A 25,185-nucleotide genomic window follows, 5' to 3' on the forward strand; every position below is an offset into this window, starting at 1 on the left:
TGGCTGATAAGAATATTTCAGGAGGAAAATTTGAAAAACACTGAGCCTATTTGACAAAGGTTTGTCCTTGTGTATTGATGTCCATAATCCACATCAGGCGATGCACATGCAGCGACACACTAAAGCGTTCAGCACCGGCCAGAGAATTTCCCATGGGCAGCCTAATGGCTCTGTCCCCAAGAGGAACAAAGAGGTCAGCCCGTGCTGCTGTGATTGAAGGCACGGGATTAGAAACTAAGAAGATGACTAGAGATGAGCAGTGAGCCTTTATCCTTATGATATTTTACAGTGATCAGTGCAAAGACAGTCGCACACATGTCTAAAGCTTCAGTGGCAGGTTTTAATGGTACAGCGTAGATGTGCAGGTCTTATATTTTAAAACAAAGTTCACTGTTGATGATAGATGATGAAAAACATCAAGGTGAATCCAAATGGTATTGCACGCTATATCCAACATGCCCACTAGTCTACCAGGATCTGTGGCTGATTTTGACAATATTGTGTGTGTGCTAATTGCGCTGCACATTTATGTCTGATTGACCCTGTGTCTCCAACAGACAGGCCCTGTGCATTACAAGATGAGGAGGGATTAAAGCACAGTGGGTTAATCTGTAGGCCTGCCATCTGCCAGCACCATGAGAATTAAACCTGAAACCACGGCCATGACAACAATCACACAGAGGTAACCTGACAGGTGATCTTTGGCAGTCAATGTATATTGTGAATACAGTATGAAATATCTTCATATTGTACATCAGAGGAGGTAAAAATCATTGATGTATTTTGAAAGCATTGTATTCCCTGTGTATTAGCTTTCACATCTGAAATGTCTCCCTGTATATTTAGGGAATCTGACTGCTGGCAAAAGTCACTGAGTTTAAATCATAAACTGCTGCTGTTCCTAAAAATACATTTTTGGCTTTCATATCTGTGTATTGTTTTGCTTCCCATAATGACTGTGTGCCGACTTAGAGTTTGCAGAAAGCACAATTGGTGCACCGAGCAGCCATTGAGGTCATGCTATATACATTTGACTAATACCACTCAGATTATAAAGTAGATTTCATTTCACTATATGAAAATACACTGTAAAAGGTTTACTCATGTGTGTAAATCCTCTTGCATGCAACATGTGTTGTTAGCGTTTTACAGCATCAAGCAATTGTCTTGCAGCTTAAATGTTTCTTTTGTTTGTATACATACAGTACATTTCAATGGAAATGGCAAAATATAGTATTTTTTATGTTTTTCTTAACAAGCATGGCTTTCACAACCCTGACTAATGCACTGTGCTAAATGTTGGTTTCAGATCCCACAAATGTAAGAATGGATGTGCCTAGCTTTTCTGTTTGCATGCTTGCAGATCATAATCATGATAGACAGAGAGTAATTTTTGAGTGATATTTGGCTGCTCAAATTGTCTAGATTAATGAGTAGAAAAGAAAAGGGAGTAAAACTAACTCACTAGTAAAAGTAAAGAAATAACTAATTGATGTGTTGGTGTTGGAGATGATCTTTGTCAGAGGGAAGAGGATCACTAGGTAATTATTATATAACCCCTACGTGCAAGAGTACCTCAGGGGGCCAAATTAGATTATCAAACAAGAGGATTAGACAGCTTTGTTGCCTAAAATACCATTCAAAAAGTCCCAGAGAGGTATTAACTTAATAAATAAGGTTTTTAACTAGAGATCCTCAACACACACAGTTTTGGTTAAGGAAGAAATAAAAACAAACAAACAAGGAAATAAAGAAACATAAACAACCAGAATAAAGTGATAAATATGTCATTCTGCCATGTCTGTCAGTATCATTAAAACACCCTTTTGCAATTAACACTGTTTCCGGTATTCAACCACTTAAGATGTCTGGATTAATGAGTAGAAGTTTCAGTTAACTCCCTACAAACTCCCCTTTATAGTATAGCTGTTGTCATACAGCAAGTATGCTTTGAAGAAGCCACTTTTGTTTTGTGTTGTGGGCGTCTCTATACAGTACTCACACAAATCATGTAAAGAAACAAGCTCAACAGAAAATGGGTCATCTCATCAGATCATTCACTGCTTTCCTCATCCTGTGTGTTGTGATTAATCTATTAATTGAAAAAGTAGTGGGGTTTTCTGCCTAATGCAACAGATGGTTATGGAGTGCATAGCAGACGGTAAGCACAATGGCCGAAATACTGGCCAGACAGTATGGATTCTGCCACATTTTTAATCCCGCTATAGTGTCCATTAAAGAGTTTGACACAGCACTTTATCTGTAATTGCTTTTATTCAACAGACAGATCACAACAATCACATTTTTCATTAGTTATACTACATTATAGACTTCAAAAGATGGTGTTTTGTAGCTGTTAATGCAATAATAACACAAGCAAAACATTACAGTAGTAAAAATTATGATTATGCTTCATGAGAAAATATAGATTCAAAGTTCTAAGTATTTACCAATGTAAACAACTTGATTGCAAGCATTTTGACTGAACATCTAATAATGGAAGCAGAGCACTTGTTGAAAACTTGCATCAGACTGTAGAATGTTATTGAGACACAAACTGGTAAAATTCACTGAACATTTGTAAATTCACAAGATTTTGAAACTTTTGCATTCTTACCTCCAAAGATATCTTATGCATCTCCTCCATGGTTGAAAATACATTTACACATTATTTATTAGACAAATGCACAGATATTTACCCATTAATTGTTGTAAATAAAAGCTATAGTACAACAAATACATCAAAAACGAATGAATATATGAATGATATACCTGTCTATCTTCAGCAAAGTTGCCGAGCGCCCTCAGCTCCTCTGCCCTGTAGGCCCAGCCACCTCCTTTGGATTGGATGAAGTAGCCCAGTTGGACTGAGCAGGCCCGTGACTAGCTCTTTTTAAGGCTAAGATGTGTCATTGGATTAGCATGTGAGCATCTGCCTCAGCCTTCCCCTAGTTGTCCACAAACACCTTGAGAAGGGCATCTCATGTCCGGGACGCTCTGCTGAGCCCTCTTCATGGTGCGATTTCATGACTTTGTTCTTTAGGATGACGAATGTAAAGATTTTACATTTGTCATTGCTTTTTGTTTTAGTGCATGTCTGCTTTGGTAAGTTTCACTTCTTAATTCTCTGCTTACGTAATTAGCTCTTGTTGCTGTGATCGGATTGTAAATGCTGTTCAATTACATTAGAGAGCTTCTGAGTGGATGATGTTATTCTTTGTGTCTGCACTGTGCTGACTTTTTATTTGACTTCTGTTTTCAATTCATGTTCTTGCTTCACCTGCTCATTTGCTCATATAGTTGCATGTGAGTTTACACCTTGTTTGTTTATTATATGAATGTCCTTGTTTGATTTATGTTTGTTTCATAGGCCTTCATCATTTTATGTAATGTGAAATGATTATGTCATAGATACAATATACTATAGTATCTGGATTATTGTGATATTACAAACAAAAATGGTATTGTTTCCTGCGCTAGAGATCTGTGGTCTATGTATAGAATAGATATTTTAGGACATTGACGTAACCCACCTGTAATCCTAGTCAAAGGGATAGAGAGAGCAGGGGGGCGTTAGCACAGTATAGCCAGCTTATTTATGTAACCCCTATGGCCTGTAGTTAAGAGTAATTAATTACATAAAATCTGTGGTATTATATACTAACAAATAATTGCATGTTGGAGGCAATAAGTTGTGATTTTAATATTTGTCTCTTTCTTTAGCACAAGCAGACTTTGCCCCCTATTTCTTTGACAATGGGCCCTACAGCCACAACGGGAACCTGGCACTGTTTAGCCTCTCGGAGGACACGGCTGTCGGTGAGGTCAACCTCTGACATGCAGGGCGTTTAGTTTCAGCTGCTAATGGGCTGACAGATCAACCAATCAGCAAAATGACTGGTTTCGGTTGCCAATATTCGAGAGCGCAGGATGTCAATTTGTCTTTGATAGATGAGCAGATGTCGTGTGGCATGTACGCACTCACACTAACATGCTCATCAGGAGGCTGAAATCTGTTGAAGCCACCTGTTGATGTGAGGGACGTTTTGCTGGCTGTGAATAGCGGGAGGTGCAGCTGTCCCTCTACACCTTCCATCAGTCAGGCTACTAGGGTACCATCTGCTTACCTCAACCTGGTTTGTTCCACAACAGTTTGGACCAAATAGTTAAGAAACTCCTCGATGTGGTTGGTTGGAGGCCGGTCCCTTTTGCATTTGGAACCAAGTCTTTTATTTGAAATGCTTAAATTTGACATTATGGCATACACAAATTTTAAATCTTTCTGGAAAACCGTCATATGCTTATACCTCATACATTCCAGTTCTCTATTTTCTGTCAACAGTTGGGTTTGAGTAGACTGAACACTGATTATAATTTCCTTTTTCAGGTACACAGATCTATTCTCTCAATGGCACAGACCCTGAAGGCCAGGAGGTGAGGTATGGCCTTGCCTTTGAGCCAGGCTCCAAAGAATATTTCAGGGTGGATCCCAAATCTGGAAACATCACCTTGGTGGAAAAGCTGGACAGAGAGGTAAACTTCACTTAGGCATCAAAGGACACTGGAGTCTAAAATAAGGACTGCTTTGTACTCTGATCAATTACAATTACAATTCATGTAAACTTTATCATGTTGTCTTCTGAAATACTAGAATGATTGTTTTTTGTTATCCTCATTCTTCCCTGATTTTCCTCCTCTGTTGTCATTATCAATTCAGAAACAAGATTCTATTGAAGTTCTTGTCAGCATCACAGATGGGCGAAGCAAGGTATGTATTAAGTTCAGTATGTGATTACACCATTCAGTTCACATGCCATTCATTATAATGAATCTGGATCAAATTAATATGCCATTAAATTAGGGAGTAATACTTTTTGGATATCATGTTTTTTTCCTCTTTACAGGTCGTGGAAAGGGTCACAATATTTGTAATGGATTCAAATGATGAAAGACCAGAATTCCAAAATATGCCTGCAATTGTTGATGTACTAGAAGTAAGTTGACTCATAAGCTGTAAAAAAAAAAAAAAAAAAACATTCAAGTACATTGTTTTGCTGGTTTGCTGTCCTTTGATCTGTGACCTAAAGATTTTAAATGGAAACTCAAGTGGAGGTCTCCCCACAGAGAATGAAAAAAACAAAATAATGTAATTCATTCATGTAATTCAGGAAAACAGAATAATTGTGTGACTGTTCTTCATGCCCTATATACTGTGACCTGGATTATTTTCTGCCCATTTTAGACGACTGAGTCTGGAAGCAGCATCTACAACGTCCATGCATTGGACAGAGACACGGGCTCAGGAGGCTCAGTCACCTACTACCTCCAGGTAACCACCCACCACCATCCTACCCACTCTGACTGCTGCAATAAATGGTCATATGGCCACAAAAAAGACACTTCTATAGGAGATTCCAGACCAAAAAAATACATTTCATTGGAAATTCCAGCAAGAACTGGCCATTTTGCAAGGTTAATCTGATGGAAAAGAAAGTATAAATGTAACGATAATGAGGTTGGCATCATTTAGATTTTATAGCGTTTGTGTGTGCGTGTATGTTTGTGCATGTGCTCGAATATGTGGTTATGAGGCTGGGGGATTAAATCACAATTACATTTGTGTGAGGTATCGGAGGCTTAGAGGGCTGCTTTGGCAGGGGGTGGCAGGGAATGTTAGTTTGCACTTTGGGCTATTAGGAACAGAGAACAGCTGGCCCGGAGTGACAGTGACGGGTGACGCAGTGCGCATCTGGACACAGCAGCTTTCACCTGCCTGCCCTGTCCTTGGGCATATGGGCTCTTTACATCCAAACGGATAGAGAAATGGTCTTTATACAGGATGTGGCCTAATTCAAGTGGCTGTTGAGTGCTCTGTGTTTTTTTTTATGCGTCCATCTGACCACTTTTCATGATAGCTCACGTGAGTGGTGGTAGTAAATGTGGTTTAGGGGTTTCATCGACAGGCTTTTTACTCATGTGACCTCGTTTGTGTCTCTGTTTGCTGCCTTTGTACTGTCTCTGTTGCAGAATTCCCAGTCCAGTTTGTTTGCCATAGACAGACACAGTGGCGTCCTTCGTATCAAACCTGGGGAAACGCTGGACTATGAGAAATCCAAGACACACTTTGTCACTGTAATTGCAAAGGTATTGGTTGTATAACTCGTTCTACTTTTCTGGCATGCACTACTGTAACTGTATTTTCATTTTAAATACTTTTCCAGTACAGATGGAATGTGTCTATACAGTATGTGAATTTCATTTCATGAAAAAACAATCAAACAGTCTCAAGAGATTCTTCCCTCAAACAGGCACGTCATAAATTCCTCCACTTTATAAACTCATCTTAATATTTAACCTTTATTTGCTTATTATTATAGGCTGATATAAAAATATATATCAGAAGAACAACACTTGTGTCCAGAGGTTCTATGATATTTTTTTGTATGACATCATGGAGGTTTAAAATGCATATTACATTTGTTCCAGGATGGCGGTGGGAATTTTAATGGCAGGGAGCAGTTCATGTCATCCACTGCCACCCTGACCATCAATGTGATAGATGCACAGGACACTCCACCATCTTTCATCGGGACGCCGTACTTTGGCTACGTTTATGAAATCTCAGTGCCAGTGAGTATAACATGTTTTAGTCACACTCTACTTTGATTGGGGCCTGAAGTTAAAAGCACGGGAGTGGGTATAACATATGTTTTTAAACATATAAATGTCATTTAGAAGTGGCTATCATTACTTCTGTGACAATCTTCTTTTGTAATAAATTTGCCACTTACTTTAATGTGAGAATTATGAGAATGAATCATGTCGGATTTGGTTCCTTGGTGAATAAGCTAATGTAGAACACAGTTTATAATTTCATGACATTTATCTTGGTTACCTTAAAGCTTCTACAGCTAATTAACAATCCTGTTTCACCAAATATATTGATTTGTTTAACAGCACAACCCTTTCTGATAACTAATCTGTTCCTAGGGATCTGAAATATACACTGTTGTTGCCAAAGATGGAGATGTGGGGAACCCAAATCCAATCAGTTACTCACTTAACGGTGGTAAGCATCTCACCTTCCTAGAAGACTAGAAGAGTCCTATGTGTTTCATCTATTCTTACTGCTGGTTTATTACAACAACACTAAACCATTTTATGGCAGCAGTATACTGTTTGCATAGTTATATAATACAAGTACTAGAATAAAGTTAAGGAGATATAGGAAAAGGAAACTGAACTTTGTCTCACAGAGGTTTGGTGTGATGGGAGTGTTCATAGGTCTGTCTGCTGCTCGTCTCTGCAGGCGATGATGGTGTTTTCAGCATCAATAAAACAACTGGCTGTATCACCTTGCTGACTCACCCCATGTATCTGAAGAGAGAGATATTCAACATTAAAGTCAAGGTAAGATGCGATTCATTCAGCCGTTCTGTTTATTATATTATGTGGTAGGGCCAACTGCCACATAATATATGCTCCTTTCAGTTCAACATCATTTTGAAATAGTCACACTGTCACACAGTTTCTCTTTCAAATTACCTGGCAAGGAATGAAATTCAAGGTTCAGAGACAGCCTGTTTTGTACTTTCTTTCTTGATTTGATTATATCGAAAAGAATGTATTAATCACATTCAAATAAAGTCAAGTTTATTTGTATGGCCCTTAACCACAGCTACAGTCTCAAAGGGCTTCACAGCACAAATATTTTGAAACAATAAATGAAAAGGACACCCCCCAACCTAAGACCAAAGGAAAAACTCCCACAAAAATCTCATTAGGAAAAAAATGGGGTAAAAAAAGCTTGAATGTTTCAAGAAGTACAGCTATTATTCTAAAATTGATAGAGAAAATTAGTCAGTGTCTGCTGACTACATAAATCATGAATGTGGAGTGACTGACATAATTATGACCCTGTGTGTCCAGGCGTCAGAGGTCGGCCCTGACAGCAGCTTCATGGACTACGGGGAGACCACAGTGGTGATCCGGGTGGTCGACCTGAACAATAATCCACCCACTTTCTATGGGGAGAAAGGCCCGCAGAACATGTTTGAGCTGACAATGTACGAGCATCCGCCAGAGGGAGAGATACTCAGGGGGCTCAAGATCACTGTCAATGACTCCGATCAGGTGCAGTAACTCTTATTAGTCCTTGAATGATTGCTTGGTGAGAAGACAGCAGCGTTGATATTGTTGCCTTTGAAAGCTAGCTCAACTAGGCAAAAGGAAAGAACAGTGATTGTTATTATGTAACAACACTACTTTAATGATAAAATTACATCATGATTTAATGAGACACTGAGCTAATCAACATTTCCCACACTATAATAATGAGTGTCTGGCTTGCTGTCTATGAAAGGACGTTAAGCCCACTGCCGTTCATCACCAAAAAATCCTTTTTGTAATTGCGTAAATTTGAATGTAAGCCAACAGAAATAAAAAGGTGCGCCCTACCCATGCCATTTGTCAGCTTATGCAAGTCCCTTTGTGTTTCCAGCCCCTTGAATGAACCCAGTCCAAATGACTGATGTTCACCTCATAACATAACCTCTGATAATACTGTTACAAAATCAGGGCGTTTTCTCCAAAGGAACAATGATGTTATGTTCCATTAAGAATAATATTGCTGGCACAGATAACCTATTGATTTATCTCACATCGAAAATATACAAAGCTTGACGTAAAAAGATGCTTTTACATTGATTGAATGAGCAATACTGCATGGATTATGTGTCTGCTGTGGGTTTGCGGTGGTATTTTAACAAATGCAGATTACTATAAATAGGTTCATGCATGTATACCATAACTCCAGCATGTTCTGCAGTGAGACAATTTCCGGAAAACAACTGCAGATGATAATCGAAATATTACTGTGTGTCGTATACTCGCAGGGTGCTAATGCTAAATTCAATCTGAGGCTGATTGGACCAGGCAGGATGCTGCGGGTCGTCCCTCAGACTGTGCTCAATGAGGCCCAAGTCACAATCCTAGTCGAGGACTCTGCTGCTATGGACTATGAGAAGCACCATTTTCTCACATACAAGGTTAACCCATTTGGCTATTTTATCTTTCTCATCTCCTTTCCTGCAAATGAACTAACTGCACAAAACAGTAGATTAAAATGGGATTAAAAATATACAAATGCACATATTTCTCTACAAATGGCCGTGATATTTAAGGGGATTATAAGTAATGGCATCTATATCATGTTCTCTTTTATTTATTTATTTAGTTATTTATTTTTATCTTTCCTTCCCTTAGCTACTTGCAGTGGAGATCGATACACCGGAGAGATTCAGCGCCACAGCAGACATTGTGATTCATCTTCTGGACACCAATGACAACGCTCCCAAGTTCTCCTCAGATTACTACATAGCTAGAATTCCCGAAAATTCACCCGGTGGTTCCAATGTTGTGTCGGTGACGGTGAGTGAGTGTGTTCATCCTGTCTAAAAATACATGCCATCACCAACGTACGTCACTCACTCTGGGCTAAAGAGGAATGCTGATTTTAACAAAATGCCCAAGAGAGCCATTAATTCCCTAAATGTAGACTTTTGGGGGGTTGGGATAATATGTGAAAACATGTAGATAAAAGCTAGGGGAGGTAAGCTGCCAGATGGCTATCACTTTCATTTCGTTGTGTAACACCAAATTCCCAGATTTTTTTTTTCTAATGCTTAGCAGCACATGCAGCTGCAGCACAAAATTATGTGCAGAAATACCACACACAATTTTATGGATGTTTGTTTTTCTCCATACAAATCCATTTCATGTTAAAAACTATTTTGCATGTTCCATTTAGCATATGTGCACTAGATAGATAGATAGATAGATAGATAGATAGATAGATAGATAGATACTGTATTTTCAAGCCCCTAAAACAGATTTTTTCGCCATATAACCTATTGCATCATACAATTATAGACTTATAAGTGATTACCAAAAAGCTTTTCCTAAACCTTTTATCCCATATCCTTTTGCAGTAATACAGAACAAGTGGGAGCATTGGTTAGCATCCACAGAACTGGATAGTTTACATTCAGTGGCTACTGGAACCTTTGCCCTTGTCAGTTCATCAGCCTTGTAGAGGCTCACTAATAAATCCTGCTCTTGCGTGAACACCAGAGAGGCTCATCACCGTGATCCCAGGCAATTTCAATCAGATAAAAGAACAGCCAACTAGTGACCTTGGACACACGGAGACAGCGAACAGGCACTCCTGCAACCACAGACAGACAGATTAGCTGGAGATGTGATGATGTAGAATACAGTCATTGTGTAGCTCCAGTTGTTCCAGTCCAACACAGATCCATTCACTTCACTGATTCAACAGTGGCAATCAGTCCACCTTTACTGTTCATTCAGTAGCAAGGACACAAGCCAGACCTGAACCCACAATGATGCAAATACACAGTATGTGCCTTAGCTTGCTGAGCCACATATTGCACTAAACCCTAAAGTAGAATTCCATATAACATTGATTGCTGTGTTAAACTGAACTACAGACCTCTGCAAGTATTACAACCAAACACATTATTTCCTCTGTTTTCTGTTTGTCTACAGGCAACAGATCCAGACTCAGGACTTTGGGGTGAAGTGAAGTACTCCATCTATGGCTCAGGAGCTGACTTGTGAGTATAATAACATAACTTTGGTTAGCCTGTGCCAGGGGCGTAGCTAGGAATTATGGGCTCTATGGAAAGGAGGCGACTCTGGGCCCCCCTCCGCTCCATACAACTCCATACATTCATTTGCTGATCAAATATCGAACACATCCCAAATTGAAGTTATGGGTTTTGGGCACTACACTTATAGTGCTAATCAGCTGTCATAGCCAGACTTTCACTAGTAGTCACCTGTTCAAAATCTGTCTGCAATTTTGTTTTAGTCTGCACAGGAAAAAAGGAGAAAGTTTTATTTGTTTGCAATTTTGTAGATTTCAACCAAACCCAGTTTCAAAACTTGAGCAGTGTGTAATAAAGATATTAAATATTTATAAATGTACACTTGAGGACCACACAAGACATTTGAGTCCAGACACTTTAGGAGCCCTCCCACAGCTTTAGGCCCTCTGTGTTTCTGTCTGTGTTACAAAGATAAGTCTCTGTCTGTCTGTCTCTGTCTCTCTCTCTCTCCCGGTCTCTCTCTCTCTCTCTCTCTCTCTGTTTATCTACTCATGTCTCTCTTCATATCTGTTTCTGTTGCCGTCCCTCTGTCTATTCATAGGTCCACGTGTAGTGATTATGTGAGTGTTAATGGAGAAAACCAGCTGATGAAGTTCCAGCAGACGAGAATAAACACCCTCACAAAAAAACACAATAGCTTATGCAACATTATTAGCAGTTGATACCCTGACTATTTGTCAACAAGGGCTCTATTCACAAAAAAACGTCAAAGGCACCTCAGGGACAGAGTTGTATTTTCTACCACGAAAATCGTCTTAGATGTTCTTGAGTTGATGCTTGACAACAACTTTCTGCTGAAGAAAGTTTCACTCATTCACAGTTGTTGTTTTTTTATTATTTGGTAATGTACATAAATCAACCTTCAAACATATTAAATGACAATGAAATAGTCTGTTTTAATTGGATCTGAGCCTGACTGTGGAAGTTCAAATGGAGACCAGTGTACTACAGTATGTCCAAGCATTGTAGACTGACTGCCATGATGCTATCTTTTGATTGAAGGCCAAAGATAGCAAAACATATCTGCCTGTAAGCTGTAGAGAAATATGAGAGCAAATAATTTCTTTCATATTTGAACTTGGTTCTGTTTATTTCATAAATTCACCTAAGCACTGTAGTCCTTCAGGGGATTTGCCTGTATTTTCTTTCGGCTGGATTTTTATTAGATTTCCAATAGAAACCTGACCTCAGAGAAAGAAGGCTCAGCCGTCTCTCTTCTCTCTCAGCGATATCAGTAAATCGACCCTCGCATACTGAAACAGTCAAAAAATGCCTTTCATATCCCTACAGCTAGAGTCCTAAATGTCACCTGAATTTTGTACCATTCAGTGCCTAACACACCTCAATACTGTACCCATCAAGTACAGACTGCAAAATCTTCAAAAATGTTACATAAAATACCATATTATTCAAGCCAAAACAAAACTAAAAGTAAATATGAACCGTGTTGAGTGAGAATGTGAAGGTGCTGTAATGTACCAATCTAAACAGACAGGTGTATGTCAGTAGGCACATACTGAATTTCTCTTCTAAGCGGTTTTCCCAACACACTAATTACTTGTTACCAAGAAATGGAGGGAGAGTTAGAGTATTTTTGGACCTTTGAGCTCTGTAGCAATGAATTAAGAGGAGATAAGTGACCTCACATGGCATCTAGGAGAGTGATTTCTAAAATAAGCAGACGAGAGAGATTTGGAATACTTTTAGCTAAATGCATGCTTTTTCAGTCAGAACCATTTTAGAAGTGTGTCACTTGAGGATACTTCAAACCCACTTCCCCAACATTAAAGTTGTCCCATCATTTATTTTGTAATTAAGTTCTACTGTATGTAGTTGCATTTCTTGGTTCTGTGTCTGCATACAGTATAATCATCATTTTTGTCATTTGTACTGTAAGCTAGCCTCCCTTAATACAATACTTTACCATGCACAGGACCATGTAGTCCTGATCTTTGCCTGCTGCTTCTCTGTCTTTGTTAATCCTCTAATGGGATTGGAGGAAGAAATAGACTGCTCTTTGCTTCCAATTACCTTGCTATGTGACAAAGTCACAGTAGGCTACTAGATAAGTCAGTCACTGAAAAAATCTAATTCCATTCTTGTTCTATATGTTAGTTTTTAGAAATCGAGCGCAACATCACTGTGGTGCGATGATTAGTTGTCCTAATTATCATGACTGACCTGGAAAACCACACTGACATACGCTGACACACTTACATTGAGAGCAGGGCAGATAAGTGCTACTTTTAAGCTCCAAGTGCAGGATAAAAGCTTGGGTGACAAGTTTTAAGTCTGAAAAGTCAGTAACAGATTAATCTCCTGTTTTCACGGGATCTGACTTTGTTAAAGAGCTATTAATAAACCAACTCAGCTGCTACAATAACAAACCCATCCATGGTCTCTCAAAGAATTATGCTTACCTGAAATAATCGTTTGTATTCCCTAAACTTGTAAAAGCAAATTTTCCCAACCAATTGGCTGTTGCGCATAGTAACAATAATAATGATTGATGTGTTGCTTGATCTTATTGTTCTCACATACAGTAATGTGATTCAGCATTCATGTCAAATGAAATCATCAATATAACACTAGAAAAAAAGTTTAAAAAAACAAAAAAACAAAGGACAAAAAGCCTTGGATTTAGTTTAGGGGAAGCAGTAGCCTAAAGCAGTGATTCTCAACCTTTTTCATATCAAGGACCCTAATTTAATCCACATTAGAGCCACGGACCCCCATTTGATGAGATTTTGTCTCTCGGACCCAAATCTGAGAATATTATTATTGTTGATATGATATTTTCCAGAATTCCATGACTATCTGTATTGTAGGTAGAGAGATAACAGAGAAACTATGATCAAAATAGTAATTCTCCTACATTCTCTAATTGTATTATCTTCTTGTAAAGTAAATAATCATGAAGTTTAACAATTTGCTGAGGACCCCCTGGAACCCCCTCCAGGCCCCCTGGTGGTCCCAGGACCCCACGTTGAGAACCACTGTCCTAAAGGATAGAGAGTCTGACTTGTGACATTTAAATCTCTGCAACAAAATGGGAAAATCTAGATGCAAGCTTTTAGCACTCTCCCCCCTCCACTACTATCAAGATGACCTTGAGCAAGGTGCTTAACCCCAGTTGGTCCAGTAGAGTTGCTCAGTGGCCAGTGGTGCGTAAGTAGGGCATTGCTGAAAAAGAGCATAGATTCTCAGTAGGTCTTCCCTGGAAAAAGTAAATGTTTACACTCAATAGTCATAATCAGTATAATATAAATAGACCTATTCAGGACTATGTGGAAAAACATTGCATCAGGCTTGGCATGTATTGTATGGGTATGGCGTAGTTAAAACTAATCATTGAAAAGTAACTTTTCAATGATGTCACCCCAATCACAGGTTCCTGATCCAGCCGACATCTGGGATCATCTACACTCAGCCATGGGCCAGCCTGGACGCAGAGGTGAGATCCAAGTATAACTTCTATGTGAAGGCAGAAGACACAGAGGGGAAGTACAGCCTGGCTGAGGTCTTTGTGACTGTGTTGGACCTGAATGACCACCCGCCTGAGTTCAATGAGAACTTCCTAGAAAAGACCATGATCATTGGAGCACCAGTGAAAATAGAGGTATGTTCTTATGTGAATAGTAATTGCTGTGAGTATCAGATAAAATGAAAGGCAGAATAAAGCCACTATCGTTCTTGGTGTTTTTTAAATTATCTGTACAGGCTGTGGACGACGATGCAGAGGAACCCAACAATGTCATTGAGTACTCCATCATGAAAGCTGACCCAAACAACATCTTCGACATCGACTCTGACACGGGGGAGATCATGCTCAAGTCCTACATCAAGTCAATGGACATTGTTCAGAACATCACCAGGCAGAAGGACTGCACCTGGTCAGTGGTGGTCCAGGCCCGGGACCGCGGCCAGCCCTCCTTCAGCACCACTGCAATCGTCAAGATTGACATCACCGAAGCCGTAAGTTGCAACAGAGTAGAGAGTCGCACTATGTCAGTTAAACCCATATGAGTGCTTCCTGTAGGGAATAAGTCTCCTTTCAAATAGATAAGATAAGATAAGATGAAACTTTAAAGGGGGCTAAAGGAGAGTCACATGTTATAGTATTTGGCATATTTCAGTACTCTGAGATATGCAGAAATAGAAACAGTGAAAAACTCAAATGTGTGGTCTTTGCCATGTCTTTGCCTGCCTTGATGAACCTAAAATTGCCCCCTTTTACCAGTGATTTAGATTTTCATGGTACATTTAAGAGAAATCAACCAATCAGGTCTAGAGAAGGGGGTTGGACCAATCAGAGCAGTGGCTCCCGTTACTATTGTGCCAAGCACCCAAGTACTGCAGAAGTACTGCAATAAAAATAGTTAGTTCAAAAATAGTTTAAAAAAAAATTCTAAATTATTTGTATGAAACACAACCAACAATTACAACACTAGTACATATTAAATAAAAATGCATGAAAAGTATGAAAAATATCTGGATTACAGCATGTATGCAGGGTATGCAAAATAGCATATGTAAATGATGCGCAAAGTATGCATCATATTCTCATTAACAGGTTCACAGAAGGCCATTGGTATTTACAGGGAGTGTCTAGGTGTGCACATGTGCATTGTGAAAAATAATTCACGTTATCAAATATATTCAATATACAGATGCAGATGACATATGTACAATGTGCAGATTTCTATTTGTGTGCATTACTATTTGTTCACCTTATCAAAAACTTCAGACGGAGTTCCATATGTGCAGAAATAGTGACAATGTCACATGTGCATTCTTCTCTATTCTCATCATCAGAACATAATATTTATATATGGAGGTAGCATACATACAGAAATGAATTCAATCTGCTGAATTGATTAATTCAACCTGTAGTGTGAGGGTTTTCTATCAGTAATTTGCAGTGCAAGCCCCAAATCTGATGTGAGCATGTTTAGAAAGTTGCATTTCTCTAGTTAGAATCCCAGTAGCAAATTATCTTAAATGTTTCTTCTTTCCCTACTAGAGTCTGCATCTAGAGTGTGGTTTGTGTAACTTGATGAGTATGAGTGTTGAAACACTCAAGTAAGCTGCATGTGGAGGTGGTTACAGCCTTTCTTCAGACCAACTCTTATCAACACAGCCCAAAATATCAGCTTCAATCAGTTCTTTGCTTAGATAGCCATGTTAAATTTGCAGCCATAAAATAACTGAATCTCATGCACGTGCAATTATTGTGTTTTCAGATCAAATCCAGATTTTTCTCATACTTCTTGGGCCTCAGGAAACGTCCAGGGGCTGTGTTTGGGATTTGTTTGACCCTTGTCTCCCTCGCCATTTCATTGACAATCGTCATTTCAACACTTATATACTGGAACTCTGTGAAAAAGTCCCGTATCCAACCTCAGGGCAAGATCAGAAAGATTACAAGGAGGCATGTGCCATAAATGAAGCTTGCCTTGAGCTCTTCAGCACAGCAGCACTGTTGTTTTTACTCTGTGGTACTAAGAATTTCTGGCATTTTATTTTGAAAAGTTGTTGTACTAGGATATGGTTGTGTCTGTAAAAGAGTACAGGAGCACAATATAGATTATCCTCTTGACATTTTCACAAGCTTTTTTTTTTATTTAATAATCAAGTTATGATACACACACACAAACAAAAAAAACAAAACTAGAACAAGTTTTCAAAATCCAATGAACGGATTAATTCTGCTTTGTAGTTTCTAACATTAATTCATACAATTTCATTATCAAATGCAATGCTGAATGGTCTCAGCTATGGGTGTCCCAATCAACCCTTCTGATCTTGTCTTGACAAAATGTGAGAAAAACATAACAGTTCATCAAAGAATTATCATTTTCAGTGTGTTTAATTGGCAAGAGCACCCAGAAATAAATTATAACTTCTCTTCTTAAACTGACATTACAACCTCTGATGGATGGCACTGTAGAGTACACCGTAATATTGGTAGTGACTCATTTCTGGATTTAGCTGGGTCTCTTGGGCAGCAGTAACACTTTGTACCTCTAATGTCTTTTGGCCAAATGATAATACATGCAGTACTACACACACGGGACGATAGATAGGAGTTCATCATTGTGTCTGACAGTCTATGATTTCAGTCCCATGGATGTGACTTCTCCCTGTGCTCTTTTACAGACCCAACTCAGTGGGGGGCCTTTGGCGTCATTTTTAATGCAGAGTAGAGACAAGCCTTTGCAAATCCTAGGCATGCTCGCTGGTGTCATTAGTCTCATGGTCGTAGTCACAGTCATCATCTCCACTGCAATGTTCATGCGCAACAAAAAGTCCAACCGGATCCTGCCCAATCGGCGTGTAAAGAGGAGGCCGCGGCGCCACGGCTGGACCTTGAAGAACCCCTTCAAGAAACCGGAGAACCCTGGGGAGAAATTCCGTGTTGAAGAAGAAGAGCAAGAGCAAGAGCAAGAACCGGAGGTCACCGTGGAGAACGTCAACTATAACAACAATATCAGCAATGTAGTCAGACAGTGGCCCCCGCCTCCACCACCCTGTGCCCCCTCTCTGCCCCCTCCACCCCCCTGCTACATCCCGGGGGACAGGCATTGGGTGGTGCCCACCGTATCCGCAACAGTGGCAGCCAAGCCAAAAAGGAAAAAAGAGATGACCAGACAGGACACTGTGAACAAAGCACTGGTCTCAGAGCTCAAAATGAGACTGGAGCAGAAGAGGATGCAGAACCAATACTAGAGATGTGTGTGTTTGTGCTTGTGTGCGTGTGTGCGTGTGTGCCTGTGTGCATGTGCGTGTGTGTGTGTGTGTGTTTTCAATAACATGGGAACAGCTTACTTTATCACCGATGTGTACCATTAATTTCATTTTCATGTAATGGAAGAAAAGCTTTCCAGTCTTATATATCATCATTCAAAATATGTTTGTGATTCAGTACCATGCAGTACTGTATGTGTTTATGGTTCATGTTTCTGTCATTTTGGATGGATAAATCCACTATTTGAACCTTTTGTTGATACAGAAGTTGCATTTCTTCACCCCTGTGTCCCTTGTCGGGAATGAAGTCATGAACAAGATTTCAACAAGCACTCCTGTTTATATGGTGTCCAGCCAAGCTCCTTACAAGAGATTTCATGACACTTGAACTGTGTAAAGAGATCAACCAGGGGAAGTGAACCAAACTGATCACCTTAGGAAGACCTCTAATCCTACTGCCCAGGAGTAAGGAATGTTTAACTGTAAACAATTGAGATTTCATATTTTTCAATATCCTTTAAAGTTATTATAATAAAAAAAAAATGGGAACATCTCATTGCATCTGTCATGAAAGCTTCCTAAATCAATTCTAGTGTATTTCATTCATTTATATGGTGCTGTTTCAGATGATGGCTTTTTTTTTTTTTTTTTTTTTTGTTTATGCATTTTAATATCAATAAAACAAGCATACTTTGTCATTTAAAATGTAAATTAATATTAATTTGCATTATTAACAACAGGTGTAGCTTATACTTTAAATGTTTTCACCCCTAACACTCCAGTTAAACTCACCAGTGAACTCGGATGAATCTTCAGATACTCGGGCTGCCAATGGGAAAAGGTGGAGTATCAGCCCGCAACCAATTAAAATCTTACAGGATTGGAACATATTGAGTCCAGGAGACTCAAATTACTAGGCCATTGACTGTAGAGCCCAGTGACCGGCCTGTTGCTATCAGCTCAAGACTGAAGATTAACGCTTTGTTAATGAGCCTGTAAATGTGCACTCCACTGCCTCCTCCTGGAGACAGACAAGAAGCTGTCAACGCCACAGCTACTCAACCAGGGTGTGTTATCAAGAAGGTCAGGTTTGAGATCAGCTGCATTCCCCAAATCCTTGTCTCAAACACAAAGAACCTTTCATTGCTGTAGGGAAGACGTTCCTGTTGTTCTTCAGTGATTGCTGTGACATTGCAGGGAAAGGCAACTGGTGGGTTGAGATGCAGAATGTGGAAAGCCTTTGCAAAAATTATAAAAACACTGAACATAATGCAAAATCCATAAAGTGAATCATTACAGTGGAAGAGGGGGAATTTGCATATTATGAGAGTTAGATAGAGATGAATGAAGAGAGTCTCACACAGCACAACATCCAAAGATATTTTCTGTTTTCAACAAAACATTCCCAGATGTTCAAAACACTGACTAGGTTATATACAGTTTACTGATTAACAAGCACTCTTCCTCTCCTTAGATTCAATATCTGTGTGAGCACTATCAATTATGAAGTTACACTGAACCACTCACTGGGTATTTGTGTAGACATCCACCAAACATGCACGCTATTCCAAAGTTACATAAAACATGAAAATTGCAGATTACCCTCTCTAATCCAAGCACCAACTTGTTCATCTTTATACAATATTGCATCGTTGGCTCAAAACCAAAAGTCCATCTGCCCTGATTTAGTTTGGACTGACAAGATGTGAGCGACTGGCATGAAACTTTCTGCAACCTCAGCTGGCACATTTCACATGGTTATGACGACGAAGAGAGGACTTTGGGGATTAATTTTTTATTTGGCAAAGTAAAAACCGAGATGTGACTTGCTGCTCGCCAAAATGATCCAGATTATTCTTACTTATTTTCACAAACAACCCCACACATGCATGATGTGCTGCTCTTTCAGATCAATATAGTCTAAAGATTCTTAAGGAATCAAAGTCAAGTTTGCGGTTAAAATCGTCACAGACAGACACACACAAACATGCGCACACATACACACTTTTCAATGTTGCAGGCTTTTAATGCTCTGAAGTGAAATGGTGGAATATGAGGAGCAGCCCAAATGATCATGCATTATGCCATGTAAGAGGCAGCCAGGATTACTGGGCTATTTGATAGAGGATTACAGAGTTGCAAGTTGCAAAGAGCATTGATGCACCAGAATGAAAGAAAGCTATGCACAGTATTCAAAAAATCTGTCAGTGCATGTATGATGGTGTGCTTGAAACAACTGAGGGTCTGTAAGGTAAATCAAAGAATTTTTGCTTTCTAATTAAATTGCCTGTTTCCCTACAACTGATAACATAACATTGCTGCCTATGAGACCTGCAGCTGTTATGTAGCACGGTGTTTAAATAACAGACAGCTTCATGCAATATGAGTCTATGTAATGACAAAAAAATCAGATGAACCTTAAAGGTGTCATTCCTGTGTGGCCTGTGCTATAGCTGAGATGAAGTGTTACAGCTTTCATAGTCTTGTGTCATAGACACAAGACTATAATGGATCAGGATTACACGAAAAAGCAACATCAGTCCCCCACCCACAAATCATATAAACACATCTGATCCAGCAACAAAGCAGATGTGTCTGCACTCCAGAAAATGAGAGCTGCCAATCTCAGCCAGTTTTTTAAAGCCCTGATCTTAAGTCAACAGCACCGGGCCCAGCAGAGATGAACTGAACTTGCGTCACAGGAGAAAACACATGGAGATGGAGGAGGGGGGCTTGAGTGATTTGATCATAGAGGATGCCAGTATTTGGGTATTATGTCAAGTGAACAATGCCATTGGCCAACGCACATCCGATGTGCCATCTGTCTGGGTTGGTCAGCACAGATCATGTGTGACGCACGGCTGCTGAGTCTCTTGTCGCAGAAGTGGCAGACAGGAACTGTAGCATATACAGTGACGCAACAAGGATTAAACATTTGTTAATCAAACTTTAATGTACACACATTGAAATGTTGACTTCACACACTTCAATGATAAATATTTGTATTTATATAATTTAGTCCAGTCTGTTCCAAAAGGGCAACTTTCCAATGTTGACACTTCTCAGTCCTTACAGGTTTCCCTATTTAAGCTGTTTGACGTGTTATGGATCAATTTAATTCAAACACAGTATGAGTAGGCGTTGCCTTGTGACCTTGTGCATTATCAAATGGACATAGAGGTAAAGTTTTTGAAGGTTTTAACCTTTGCCACTCACTTGTAAACACACAAATGTCATAAAATAAATGGTATAACATTCACACGCACACAATTTAATTAATCAATTTAATGCAGAGAAGGTGTTGCCTTGTAACTTTGCACATTATCAAATGGACACAAAGTTAAAGTTTTAAAGCTTAAGTTTTGTCATAATCCTACTTATCTGAAAGGACTATGTGAGGTACTGCCAAGGCCAAATGTCACAAAATGAAATATATATTATCAGATTCACGCACATACACAGACACATGTTCATGCTCACACAAACGTGCACAAACACACACACACACAATTTCATTTCAAATGGGAGGACAAGGAAAGCTGTGATGGTGACAGGAAAGGGCAAAGTTGTAAGCTTTTATATTGTGCATTTGCCGGAATTCACTGATTACATTATGTGTCCTGTTGTATGGACAAGAAAACATCCTGACATCTACTAGTATTTGACATGTATATACAGTAACTGCATCATACACTGTATGTATGAACTTAAGATGAATCTGTTGTTTGTAGAAAGTTAAATGAAGGCATTGTGTACTGACAAAGTCCACCATTGCTCCATTGACTGAACTGTTTCACCCATGTTATAATCATCACCTGATTTAATCAAAGTTCTTCTTTTAGGTCAGGTGTCAAAATGTGTAAAACTATCTGACAATGGTAACAAGGTGGATCAAAACAATGAATAAATAAATGCACAGATAGATATATAGGTAGATACATAAATTAATACAACAATATGAAAGTGCTAACAAAGAATTAAGGATAAAGAATGGATCTACAGTTGATACATCAGTAAAAAAAAAAGCCATCTTGAGTGCTCTGTCATTTAACTCAATCACAAAGGCTTCATATAGCAATCAAAGTGTGTATGAATAATTGACACTGAAATACATCATGACATCAAGATAAACATTATAACAGATTAGACAGAAACAGACTGCAGTACATTCTCTACACTGGTGCAAATCCTTGAATTACAATCTTGACATAACGGTCATCATTCACATCTTTGCAACAAACTCCTCGGCCTAGAACAGAGGAAGAGATAAGATTAAAACCAAGGCAGACAGTATTTTTATTCTTGTGAATTTTGTACTTTCTACTTAGTCAATATCAAAGCTTACAGATTTACATATAAACAACAACAAACTGTCATACTTTGTAGGGACAGCATCAGCACACTACAATGAAATGCTAGAAACAGGGGGTGACATGGGTCTGAAGCAAGGTCAGCTTCGTGTTTTCACTTCTTGACTCAGTGAATATTAATCTAATATAGTTCGGCTGTGAGTTTGCTGTGGTCAGCCTTGCTCTTATTCAGTCTGTCATCAGACCTCCTCCTCACCTTCCTCTCTTCACTGGAATCTTTATTGACCAGGCCCTCGTCGCTGGCCGCCTGCAGGCTGTCGAAGGTGCCGTTCCTCTCCCTCTCCGCCTCCGATGGGCCGCCGTCTCTCCGCCGCCTCTTCCAGGTTTCCATGATGCCCTCCAGGCAGGCGAACTTGGTGTCAGTGGTGCAGGCATACATACCTACAGGCACAGCCAGCACCATGGCTAACACTATCACCACAATGTGAATCAGCTTCTCCCTCTGCTCCATCTCAGTGATGTCACTTCCCGTCACAAAGACGATGCACTGGCCGGGACGTGGCGCCTGGTTCTTAAGGGTGACACAAATCTCATATTTGGTGGCAGGCATCAGATCAGAGACTGAGTAAGAGTTGATCCCAGGGCCGATGTAGATCGTCTCCTTTTTAGCGGAGTCTGAACGGCCAAAATGGATGGTGAACCAGGTTTCGGACGGGCGGTCCAAGACGGCGTACCACTCGATGGTGATGCCGCGTATCGTCTGTTTGGCGATGCGAATGTCGATGTAGACGTTTTCCTCGGCAGTAGCCGCCGGGGCCGGGAAGCCGGGGGAGAGTGAGGACTGGGAGCCGTCAGGAGAGAGGATGTCCAGGAGCACGCTGGTGGAGGAGTTTCCTATGAAGTTGATGGCAGTGCAGGTGTAGACGCCATGGTCCGCCAGGTGGAGGGAGGGGATCACCAGGTGGGACCTGATGGTGTCTTCATCTACTCTTTCCTGAGACTCTGGGAGGAGGAAAACAAGGTTGTTCACTGTTTTAAAAAAGAGCACATATGCTTACAAAATGATAGCTGACATAAGTAAAACAACAGGGGAAAAAATATTTCATCAGCTACTGTATCTTAAGACCTTTTCCTACAAAACACTTGAACGCCATTAGGAAACATATGATGTCATTAATTTCAGGTAACATTTTTCCCCTCAATATAGTTACAATAATTTTAGAATGGTAGTCTGGATGGAGATTACAAAGATTAAAGGGAAAGGGAAAACATTAACATGACCACCCCCGCCCCCATACACACACACACACACACAGAGAAATAAATATTGCAAAAATGGCTATACCAAAGAACAGAAAGAACATGAGTCCTGTGTTCCCAGCATCCACAGCTTCATGGCTTTCTACATAGCACTGTTCACAAAATAATAACTTATCAACATATTATTATAGTAGTACTTATTAGTATTAGTATTATTCGTAATAGTAGGCCTAGTAGGAGCAGTAATTGGCCTTGTTATTGTTGTTTTAGTGGCACTATAGTAGTACTGGTAGCAGCAGCAGCAGCAGCCTTGTAGTATAATACTGAAGGTTTTGTCTCCCTACACTTTACAGTAAGGTTGTGAACGATTATGAAGGACTGGCTGCTGGCAGTCAGAACTGCCACGATACTGAAACCCTTCCACTGTGAAAGGTCAAGTCCAATGACGCAGAGGTTCTCTTAATTACACAGTAGCCCAACACGTCGACATTAGGTAGGCTGCAGTACACTATAATCTCTAACATCTCTTAATCAACACTGATGGTGTTGTGCAGATTGAGAGAATCAGCGTTGTACTTGCAGACTGAGAGTATCAGTGGTGATTATATTATATCCAGATTTAACCCTCCTCTCCTAATTAGTAGGCCTAACTCTTCATAGTGGGAGGGGGGTCTGCGACGAACATGTATGTTTAAGCATCTAATTTACCACAAGATATCGCTCAAGCCAAGTGTCTGGATAACACGCGTGCACATCAGACTCACTCTTACCATGAAATCCTCTGATTATCTTCAGACCATATGTCCACCACACGGCGGGGCTGGGCCGGGCCTTGGCGAGGCAGTGCAGGGTGACGTTTCCTCCCTGCGGCACGCTGATGTTGGCGGCAGGCGTGGTGACGACGGGCCTCATGCACGCGCTCAGCTCCACCTCATGGAAGAACTTGCCTGCCCTAAAGTCCGGCCCGGAGCAGGTCAAGTAGGAGTTCATCAGTATGATAGGAGGGCTGAGGGACCGGACGAACTCCACGAAGCCCTTCAGGCGACAGTCGCAAAGCCAGGCGTTGTCGTGAAGCGCCAGCACGACATTCGGCCCGAACCCGGTCGCCTCCCGTTCCTCTCCGCTCTGTAGTTTCTGATAGAGAGGCCAGTTTAGGAAGACCTCCTTCGATATGACCGTAAGCCGATTGAAGGATAAATCTAAGTAAGTCAGACCTGGCAAATATTTTAACGCATGCTCCGGCAGGACGTCCAGCTGGTTGTGTTTCAGGTCCAGGATCTTCAGGGCCGGCGTGTCCTCGAACGCTGTCCATGGTACTGACCGCAGCTTGTTGCCTTGGAGACGGAGCTCGGTTAGGTTCCCTAAACCCTCCAGACCCTTTGAGTTTATCACAGTGATGTCATTGAAGTTCAACCACAGGTTTTCCAAGGCGGGTGTTTTTGAGAATGCCCCCTGAGGTATTTCAGTGAAGTGAGATTTTTCTATTCGTATTTTGGTCATATCATCTGGAAGGTTCTCTGGTATGGCCCCAAACGCGCTCTCCTCCATACATATGAGCGACCTATGGTTGAAGGGAACAGTGCTTAAATTATATAGGCTACCCTGGTTACTATGCTGCCTAATACTTATAAACAAAGTTCAACAAACCACAGTAGCTTCATTTACAAATTAAAGCTACAATTTTTTATCTATTTAGGATGGCATAAAGCTCACCATTTTGAGTGTCCATTTCCTAGAGAGCTTAATGGTAAAATAAAAGTAGGCCTATAATATTCATAGAACCATATGCCCCGTCATTGATTCATCCAACGTCACCCACTGACAGTAACAACAGCAGTTTAAATGGGCGACCTTTGCTTCGATGTAGATTAGGCACAAGGCATGTCTTACCTTCCATGACGGTCTGTTACACAGCTGCATCCACGTAAACATTGCGAATAAGTTTCATTTGCTTGGATGTTCAACAAAACTATAACTAGTAAGTAACAAATTATGTCCATAGTCCGAGAAAATTCCAAAAGTTCTGGGCTACATTCGTGCTCAAGACATAGGCTACCAAGTGTGGCAGACGAGAGAAGCCTATTAAGTCTAATCCCTGACGTACTGCGTATAAGAAACAAGTGGCACAAGTGGAAAGACACGCATGATTAACACTTGACAGTGTTAGTAGGTCTGGC

General features: G+C 40.2%; 2 protein-coding genes across 2 annotated transcripts; one reads left to right on the top strand and one right to left on the bottom strand.

Annotated features, from left to right (window-relative positions):
• Window positions 1-3,026: 3,026 nt before the first annotated feature.
• On the top strand, window positions 3,027-17,420 carry cdhr1a (cadherin-related family member 1a). The gene is made up of 17 exons (XM_071533410.1): window positions 3,027-3,105; window positions 3,724-3,819; window positions 4,388-4,533; window positions 4,718-4,768; window positions 4,905-4,994; window positions 5,243-5,329; window positions 6,028-6,144; window positions 6,487-6,630; window positions 6,991-7,069; window positions 7,310-7,410; window positions 7,930-8,133; window positions 8,895-9,047; window positions 9,265-9,429; window positions 10,570-10,637; window positions 14,082-14,310; window positions 14,412-14,666; window positions 16,851-17,420. The coding sequence occupies exons 1-17, from the start codon at window positions 3,027-3,029 to the stop codon at window positions 17,418-17,420; spliced, it is 2,634 nt and encodes an 877-aa protein (XP_071389511.1).
• Window positions 17,421-21,929: 4,509 nt separating this feature from the next.
• On the bottom strand, window positions 21,930-25,008 carry lrit2 (leucine-rich repeat, immunoglobulin-like and transmembrane domains 2). The gene is made up of 3 exons (XM_071533411.1): window positions 24,899-25,008; window positions 23,779-24,569; window positions 21,930-22,750 (listed from the first exon to the last, which is right to left on the bottom strand). The coding sequence occupies exons 1-3, from the start codon at window positions 25,006-25,008 to the stop codon at window positions 21,930-21,932; spliced, it is 1,722 nt and encodes a 573-aa protein (XP_071389512.1).
• Between the last annotated feature and the right edge of the window lie 177 nt (window positions 25,009-25,185).

This window comes from Centroberyx affinis, unplaced genomic scaffold (assembly GCF_046629955.1).
Source record: "Centroberyx affinis isolate AG114_WGS23_722 - 3 ecotype Tasmania unplaced genomic scaffold, CSIRO-AGI_Caff_v1 ptg002363l_1, whole genome shotgun sequence".
Lineage (NCBI taxonomy): Eukaryota > Metazoa > Chordata > Actinopteri > Beryciformes > Berycidae > Centroberyx > Centroberyx affinis.